Source organism: Lagopus leucura, unplaced genomic scaffold, assembly GCF_019238085.1.
Source record: "Lagopus leucura isolate 7727_CA_CO unplaced genomic scaffold, USGS_WTPT01 139-14_obj-0_obj, whole genome shotgun sequence".
NCBI classification, from domain to species: Eukaryota; Metazoa; Chordata; class Aves; order Galliformes; family Phasianidae; genus Lagopus; species Lagopus leucura.
In genome coordinates this window covers 1-9,176 of record NW_024964212.1, presented here as the reverse complement: position 1 = coordinate 9,176, position 9,176 = coordinate 1, and the positions used below count along the sequence as shown (strand labels likewise).

The 9,176-nt window shown below is 56.7% G+C and overlaps 1 protein-coding gene across 1 annotated transcript in view; it reads left to right on the top strand.

The window, feature by feature from the left end:
* DYSF (dysferlin) overlaps positions 1–7,412 on the top strand; it is a gene marked incomplete at both ends in the record, with an annotated part of 22,484 nt that extends 15,072 nt beyond the window's left edge. Inside the window, 10 exons of the mRNA XM_042891918.1 lie at positions 210–352; positions 1,948–2,121; positions 2,817–2,910; positions 3,066–3,143; positions 3,460–3,641; positions 4,153–4,293; positions 5,294–5,323; positions 5,454–5,480; positions 6,531–6,632; positions 7,251–7,412. Of these exons, the coding sequence (XP_042747852.1) occupies positions 210–352; positions 1,948–2,121; positions 2,817–2,910; positions 3,066–3,143; positions 3,460–3,641; positions 4,153–4,293; positions 5,294–5,323; positions 5,454–5,480; positions 6,531–6,632; positions 7,251–7,412 (1,133 nt within the window). The remainder of the gene's footprint in view (positions 1–209; positions 353–1,947; positions 2,122–2,816; positions 2,911–3,065; positions 3,144–3,459; positions 3,642–4,152; positions 4,294–5,293; positions 5,324–5,453; positions 5,481–6,530; positions 6,633–7,250) is intronic.
* Positions 7,413–9,176: the final 1,764 nt, after the last annotated feature.

The following is a 9,176-nucleotide window of genomic DNA, read 5'->3' as shown; positions in this document are numbered from 1 at the left end:
CCTTAAAGATCATAGAACCGTAGAATGGTTTGGGTTTGGGTTGGAAGGGTCCTTAAAGATCATAGAGCCATCGGATGATGTGGATTTGGGTTGGAAGGGACCTTAAAACTCACCCATCCCCCCTCTGATGTGGCTGGATGTGAGGAGGGGTGGGAGGCGAGTTGGGGGTCCTTCTCCCACCCTCACCCTGCTGTCCCCGTGCCCCCCAGGCTGGGAGTATGGCATCACCATCCCTCCGGACCGGCGGCCCAAGGCCTGGGTGCCAGCTGAGAAGATGTACCACACCAACCGGCGCCGGCGCTGGGTGCGACTGCGCAGCAGGGACCTGGCACAGATGGAAACAGTCAGGAAGGTGGGGTGAGAGCAGGGGAACGGGGCTGGGAGCAGCTCGGGGCTGCGTCCTCACATGGGGGGAGATGCTGGGGGTCGTGGCACTGGGGGCCTGAAACAGGAAAGCTGCGTGGTTTTCACCGGGGGGGTCAGCATCTGTTTGAGGTGGTGGCATCTCGGGGTGTTGGTGGCTGTTGGGGGGGGGGACAAGATACAGATCGGGGCTGTGCTGGCCACTCCATGCCCTTTCCCAGCCCTGCTCCCCTCTAGGTGGTGCCATTGGACTGTGGAAGCCGCAGCGCTGCGACGTTCCTGGGAATAGTTTCCTTCTTTTTCTCTCTCTCTCTAGAAAGTTTGGGATGGAAATGTTTGGGGACCCCAATCCCATCTCCCAAAGGGTCCCGGGCTGAGGGCTGACAGAGGTGTGGGGAGAAAAATCCCTTCTTGGCTTTAGCCATGCAGGGTGAAGTGCTGTAGGGTCAGCGCCCACTGTGTGCGTCCCTGTGCCACGTCCCCGTGATTCTGGGACACCTCCGAGGACGGTGAGCCCACCACCCCATGGGCAGCCAACGAATCATAGGATCACAGAACGGCCTGGGTTGCAAAGGAGCACAGCTCTCATCTCATCCAACCCCCTGCTGTTTGCAGGGTCACCAACCAGCAGCCCAAGCTGCCCAGAGCCACATCCAGCCTGGCCTCCAATGCCTGCAGGGATGGGGCATCACAGCCTCCTTGGGCAACCTGTTCCAGTGCCTCACCACCCTGTGCAATTCCCTTCTCCCATCACCATCCACCCTTGTAAACAGCCGTTCCCCCTCCTGTTTATCCGCTCCCTTCAAGTCCTGGCAGGCCACCATGAGGTCTCCCCTGACCTTCTCTGCTCCAAGCTGAACAATCCCAGTCCCCTCAACCTTTCACAAACAGCCACCCCAGGAGGGCTCAGAACTGCTGGGGATCCCACAGCAGCTCACACAGAACCACAGAACAGCCGGGGTTGGAAGGGACCTCAAGGGTGATGAAGCTCCAACCCCCTGTTGCATGCAGGGCCACCAACCTCCATATCCAAGGCTACACCAGGCTGCCCAGGGCCCCATCCGACCTCCAACACCTCCAGGGATGGACGGGGCATCACAGCCTCCCTGCAGCTGTTCCAGCACCTCACCTCTCTCTCTCTAAAGAACTTCCCCTGACATCCAACCCCAAGCTGCCCTCCCTCCATTCAAACCGTTTCCCCTCGTCCTGCTGCCATCTCCCCTTGCACAGAGCTGCCTCCCCTCCTGGCTGCAGGCTCCCTTCAGGCACTGCAGGCTGCACTTTGCTCAACCCCGCAGCTTCTCTCCTCCGTGTTGAACGAGCCCAGCTCCCTCAGCCTGGCTTTGTGGTCGATGCTGCAGCCCATGCTCATCTCTGTGGCTCCTCTGCTCCCTCTCCAACAGCTCCCTGCCCTTTTTGTACTGGGGGCTCCACACCTGAACGCAGCGCTGCAGATGGGGCATCATCACGAGAGCAGAGCAGAGGGGAAAGCTCCAAGAAGCCAAGCAGAACCCGGGCACAACCTCACCCAAGGAGACCCCCCCCCTTTTTGGTGGTGCTGAGCCCCCATCTCTCTCCCCGCAGCACAAGCAGGACGAGCAGGACGGTGAAGGCTGGGAATACGCCTCCCTGCTGGGCTGGCGCTTCCACCTGCGGCCCCGTCGCACCGACGCTTTCCGCCGCCGCCGCTGGAGACGCAGGATGGAGCCCCTGGAGCGCACCGGGGCTGCTGCCGTGTTCGCCTTGGAAGGGGCCCTGGTAGGTCCCCGACCGCCGGCCGTCTGCTCTTTGCTAACGCACAAAATGAGAACCGGCGGCGGCGGCGCCAGGCTGCTGTGATGGGGCTTCGTCCCTTTTTGGGTTTATCCCTCACCCCGTGCTCTGGGCCGACCTTCCCCCCCTCTCGTGAGCCACCGTGGGCTGAGGGTTGGGTTGCATCACAGCCATAATGCAGCACTGGGGAGGTCCCAGCTGTCACCCACCCCCTGGTGTCACCAACCCTGAGGGATTTCATAGAATCATAGAACCACAGAATGGAAGGGACCTCAGGGGTGATGAAGCTCCAAATCCCTTGCCACACGCAGGGCCACCAACCTCCCCATTTCACAGCAGCCCAGGCTGCCCAGGGCCCCATCCAACCTGGCCTTGGACACCTCCAGGGATGGATGGGGCATCCACAGCCCCCCTGGGCAGCTGTTCCAGCCCCTCACCGCTCTCACAGCACACAACTTCCCCCTGACATCCAACCTCAGTCTTCCCTCCCTTTACACCATGCTTTGGGAAATCTGGGCTAAACCGATGGTGTGAGATGCTCCTCGTGGGCTGGACCCAATGGGTTCCTTCCCAGGATTTAGGGGCAGAGGATCCTCAGCTCACCCCATGGTGCCAGGAGGCGAAGGCCCCCAGGTCTTCGGACACCCCAAGGTGTGCAGCCATGCTGCCCTCTCTTGCAGGGAGGAGTGACCGACGACAAAAGCGACGACGGCAAATCCGTCTCCACGCTGAGTTTTGGTGTCAACAGACCCACCATCTCCTGCATCTTCGACTGTGAGTCTCGTGTGGGGGGGAGGACGAAACTCAATGGGGGCACCCCATGGCCGGGCATCACCCCATCATCCTCCTTGGCTGCCGTCAGGTGCCATTGGGTGCAGATGGGGGTCACCCCTGGCTGCTCCTCTCACCCATTTCTCAATTTATTCCAGATGGGAACCGCTACCACCTCCGCTGCTACATGTACCAGGCACGGGACCTGGCTGCCATGGATAAGGACAGCTTCTCTGGTGAGCCCATCGTGCGGGGACAGGAGTGTGGCTGTGGGGAGGGGGCCGTGCTGGGATGGTGCTTGGTGGCCCCGCAGTCTCATCCCTGTGGGCTGTGCGGAGGTCACGGATGCTCCGTCACGCAGGTTGAGGTCCTCACCAGCGGACGTTTCGGTGCGAGGTCCCCCAGCTGAGCGTGCAGGGCTGTGAGCTGGCATTCCTGAGACACGCTGGGTTGGCCGTTGCCCCCTCAGACCCCAGGCTCTGCGTGGCTGTGAGTCACCTCCTCCCGAGGTGGCTGGGATTCACCCTTGGCTTTCTGTGTCACCCCCTGCAGACCCCTATGCCATCGTTTCCTTCCTCCACCAAAGCCAGAAGACGGTAGTGATCAAGAACACCCTGAACCCCACCTGGGACCAGACGCTCATCTTCTACGAGATTGAGATCTTCGGGGACCCCAAGAACGTGTCTGAGTGCCCTCCCAGCATCGTGGTGGAGATATACGACCACGACACCTATGTACGTGTGTGGAACGTGGTGGGTCCTCGTGGTGGGAGGGCTTGGGGTGCCACAGGTGGGGTTGTGCGCTCGGCTGCCCAAAGCATCTTAAATGCCTTCTAATGTGACAGCATTTCGCAGGGGGATAACCCCAGTCCTCCCCAGACTGGCTGAAACAGCTCTTGGGTTGGGCTCAAATCATAGAACCGTTCAGGTTGGAGAAGACCTCCAACATCCCCAAATCCAACCCCAGCCCACCCCACCGTGCCCACCGACCCTGACCCCTTAGCTCCACATCTCTACAGCTCTCAAACACCTCCAGGATGCCCCACCTCCAGGGGCAGCCCGTGCCCAGCACCCCCCAAACGACCCCTGTGGATCTCAACGATCCCTATGGGTCATCCCTTCCTGCTCAGAGCTCTCGCTGTGGGATCTGGGCAGAGAATCCTCACCCTCTCTATAAGCTAAACGCACAGAAATGAGTGTGTTTGTGCCGGGGTTGGGGGAGCACTGACATCTCTGCTGCTTGCAGGGCGCTGATGAGTTCATGGGGCGCTGCGTGTGCCGGCCCAGCCTGCAGCGCGCACCGCGGCTCTCCTGGCACCCTGTGCTCAAAGGCAGCAGGAACGTCGGCGAGCTGCTGGCTGCCTTCGAGCTCATCCAGAGGGAAAAGGTGAGCTCTCCTCCTGCTGCTCCACCCCAGCACGGCGCAGCCGTTCTGCTGTCCCCGCTGGGCTCGGCAACTTGCAGCGTGGGCACGCGATGAGCAGAGCGGAGGGATGGGGGTTGGTGCCGGTCCAGGTGCTGGGGGCTGTGAGCTGCATGGCCCAGTGCTGCTCCTGCAGGGATGCAGGTCCCAGTGCTCCTCCTGTTGCGTGGATGCGGATCCAGCTGCACCAGTGTAGGTTGTGTTGCTCCTCTCGTAGGGATGCATGTCCCAGTGCTCCTCCTGCACCGATGTAGGTCCCTCTGCTCCTGCTGCAGAGATGCATGTCCTGCTGCTGCTCCTGCTGCATGGATGCAAATCCCGCTGCTCCTCCTGCACCAGCGTAGGTCCTGCTGCTCTTCCTGCAGGGATGCAGGTCCCAGCGCTCCTCGTGTTGCATGGATGCAGATGCTGCTCCTCTTGCACCAATGTAGGTCCTGCTGCTGCTCCTGCAGGCATGCACGTCCCTCTGCTCCTTCTGCATGGATACAGATCCCAGTGCTCCTCCTGCACCAATGTATGTCCTGCTGCTCCTCTTGCAAGGATGCATGTCCTGTTGCTCCTGCATCCTTCTCCTGCATGGATGCAGGTCCAGCTGCTGCTCCTGCAGAGCACCCCACTGCCTGCATGCTGCAGCTACAGAGGACGCTCCGGATCCTAGACCGGGATTGCTGTGGGGATTGGGGCTGTGCCCCCCAGGGATGCTGGTGCTGGCTGTGCTATTGCTTGCTGCCTCCACGTGGGTCTGCAGCTGCTGGTGGGATGAAGGAGGTGATGCCCAGCCCTTCCTCACCCCGTTCAGGACCTGTAGGAGTTGGGGGGTTGAGCCCCGGGTTGGGGGTCCTGCTGTGCTCCCCGCTGCAGACAGAGCCCTGCCCTCACCTGGGGATTTGGGAGCCCGGTGTTGGGGCAGGGCTCTGCTGTTTGCTGTTTGAGCACAAAGGGAAAACGTGTCTTTCCTTCACAGCCAGCTGTCCACCACATCCCTGGCTTCGAGGTAATGCCTTCCTCCTCCAACCGGGCGGGAAAGTGGAACGCGTCCCTTTCCCTTTGCTTTAAGAGCGTTAGGATGGGCTCGTGGGTGAGAGTTGCTTTCGTTTCCTAATCTCCTCCTGTTCCCCAAACAGAACGAGCTGTCCTCTGCTCTGGATGAGGTGAGTCCATCCCATCTCATCGTCGTCACGGGGGCGCAGAATCCATCGCTCTGGGCTTTTGGTGATGCAGGAGGGAGGTGGGCTCTGAGCTGGGCTCCCAATGGCACATAGCTGGTGGTCAGCCTCGGTGGGATGAGCGTGCCTGAGATGCTGCTCCCCTCTGGGGGAGGCGTGCCAAAGTAACCATCTCTCTGCTCTTTCTCCTCCATTCTTTGCTGCTGCTGCGTGTGGACGGGGCACTGCAGCTCTGTGCCCCTGCCTTGTTCTACGAGGGGCTCCTCCGATGGGTACCTCTGTGCTCAAACCCTTTCTCCCTTTCGCCCTCCCTTCCTCTGCCTCGGCCTGGAAACCCCACAGAGGGAGCTGCACAACCTGGCCCTCGTGCCCCACAGGGTCCCCATCAGACCGACCCCCAAGGGCTGCATCTGAAACGCTGACCCCAACCCCAATGCCACCCTGAGTCTCTGGTGCCCTTTGCAGTAATTAACAAGCCATCAGGTGATCCATCAGGCTCCTTCCTGATGGAAGGGTGCCAAGCCCAGCCTCTGTCAGTGAGCAGGGAGCTCTGGGTCCTTCTCCCTGCTCTATGAGGGCAAATTTTGAAGCCCTCACTTGCTGCTGAGGTGGTGGGTGCATCCTTCTGCCCACAGCCTGCACGGAGGGCTCTACCTGAGCCCAGTCCTGATACCTGCGGGCAGTGGGTAGCCCATGGCTCGAGTTAATGAGTGCATGGCTGTGGTGCTTGAACCTCCTTGGTGATGCTGTTGAGTGCCCTCTGTCCCACCATGGTGCGCTGGTGGTACTTGTGGGGCTCGTCACAGCATCCCTGCCTGCTCAAGGAGCTGTGCTGTGCTGATCCATCCCCTCCTGCTGCTGCTCCATCCCTGCTCTCCATCCCTCCCTGTAGCCGATGCTGGATAGCTGTAGCTTTGTCTCCTCCTCCATCAGGGTGGGGATGACTTCAGCAGAAAATGGGAGCTCTGGGGGACCAGAATGGGAGGGCGATGGGGATGGCGGCCCAAGCTGATGCTATTGCTCTTTGGTTTTCAGTCTGAGGACTCTGACCTGCCTTACCCACCACCCCAACGGGAACCCAACATCTTCATGGTCCCCCAAGGGATCAAACCGGTCCTGCAGCGCACGGCCATCGAGGTGAGTGGCAGGGAGTGTGTGGGGCAGCCAGCAAGGGGGTGGCATGGGTAGGGTGGCATCCTTAATGGGGATCCTTGCTAGGGATTGACACTGGAATGGGTTGCAAGGCAGCTGCATGGCTGCAGGGCTGGGAACTGGTTCGACCCATGAGCTACCAACCAGAGATCTCCTTATACCATTATAACAGCAAATCTGGCTCTAGGTTTGCCCTGCGTGGATAAACCACGTGCCTTCCACTCCTCCTGGGTGTAGCTGTCCCAGTGGACCAGTTTCCATTTATCCTCTGTTTCTTTCGTGCACTTGGCACTCCTCCTATTTCCAGGGTGATGAGAAGGCTCCAACCGAGCTGGGGCCTGGGGCAGTGAGCCCCATGGAAGGGTCAGATCCTGGGGCACAGCACAGACCAGGACCACCCTTGCTTTTTAGAATGCAAATCTGCCTCACGTCAGGACGATGGTTCCCCCAAGCAGAGATGCTCTGTTGGTAGATAAGCAGTTGCTGACCTGGTTTGTTGCTCTCCCAGCAGCATGCTGTCCACCTGGTCTGCAACCGTCGAGAGGCTGAAGGCAAATGCAGAGGAAGGCTCAGTCTTTTCTCCTTGTTCCTCTTGCCCTGCAGATCCTGGCCTGGGGGCTGAGGAACCTCAAGAGCTACCAGCTGGCCAGTGTCACCTCACCCAGCCTGCTGGTGGAGTGCGGGGGGCAGCTTGTGCAGTCCTGTGTCATCAAGAATGTCAAGAAAAACCCCAACTTCGACGTCTGTGTGCTCTTCATGGAAGTGGTGAGGACCTCTTTGTGGGGTTGGCTGGTAGAGCTGGTTTGGACAATCGTTAGAACCAGAGAATCATTGGGAGCTGGAGGGAATCACAGAAGGGTTTGGGTTGGAAGGGACCTCCATAGAACCATAAAATGGTTTGAGTTGGAAGGGATCTTCAAAGAACCATAGAATGGTTTCGGTTGGAAAGGATCTTCATAGAACCACAGAAAGGTTTGGGTTGCAAGAGACCTTCAAAGAACCATAGAATGGTTTGAGTTGGAAAGGGTCTTCGTAGAACCATAGAATGGTTTGAGTTGGAAGGGATCTTCGTAGAACCATAGAATGGTTTGAATTGGAAGGGATCTTCAAAGATCCATAGAATGGTTTGGGTTGGAAGGGATCTTCGTAGAACCATAGAATGGTTTGGGTTGGAAGGGATCTTCATAGAACCATATAATGGTTTGAGTTGGGAGTGATCTTCAAAGATACTTGGAATGGTTTGGGTTGGAAAAGATCTTCATAGAACTGTACAATGGTTTGAACTGGGAGCGATCTTCAAAAGTACATAGAATGGTTTGAGTTGGAAGGGACCTTCATAGAACCATAGAATGGTTTGTGTTGGAAGGGATCTTCATAGAAGCATAGAATGGTTTGAACTGGGAGGCATCTTCAATGATACATGGAATGGTTTGAGTTGGAAGGGACCTTCAATGATCCATAGAATGGTTTGGGTTGGAAGGAACATTCATAGAGCTGTAAGAATGGTTTGGGTTGGAAGGGATCTTCATAGAACGATGGAATGGTTTGAGTTGGAAGGGATCTTCAAAGATCCATAGAATGGTTTAGATTGGAAGGGATCTTCATAGAACCATAGAAAGGTTTGGGTTGCAAGAGACCTTCAAAGAGCCATAGAATGGTTTGAGTTGGAGGGGATCTTCAAAGATACATAGAATGGTTTGGATTGGAAGGGACCTTCATAGAAGCATAGAATGGTTTGAGTTGGAAGGGATCTTCATAGAACTGTAAGAATGGTTTGAACTGGCAGGGATCTTCAAAGATACTTGGAATGGTTTGACTTGGAAGGGATCTTCATAGAACCATAGAATGGTTTGGGTTGGAAGGGATCTTCATAGAAGCATAGAATGGTTTCGGTTGGAAAGGATCTTCAATGATCCATAGAATGGTTTGTGTTGGAAGGGATCTTCAGAGATGCATAGAATGGTTTGAGTTGGAAAGGGTCTTCATAGAACCACAGAAAGGTTTGGGTTGCAAGAGACCTTCATAGAACCATAAAATGGTTTGAGTTGGAAGGGATCTTCATAGAACTGTAGAATGGTTTGAACTGGCAGGGATCTTCAAAGATACTTGGAATGGTTTGAGTTGGAAGGGATCTTCATAGAAGCATAGAATGGTTTGGGTTGGAAGGGATCTTCATAGAACCACAGAAAGGTTTGGGTTACAAGAAACCTTCATAGAACCATAGAATGGTTTGAGTTGGAAGCGATCTTCATAGAACTGTAGAGTGGTTTGAAGTGGGAGGCATCTTCAAAGATACTTGGAATGGTTTGAGTTGGAAGGGACCTTCAATGATCCATAGAATGGTTTGTGTTGGAAGGGATCTTCAGAGATGCATAGAATGGTTTGAGTTGGAAAGGGTCTTCATAGAACCACAGAAAGGTTTGGGTTGCAAGAGACCTTCGTAGAACCATAGAATGGTTTGAGTTGGAAGGGATCTTCATAGAACTGTAGAATGGTTTGAACTGGCAGGGATCTTCAAAGATACTTGGA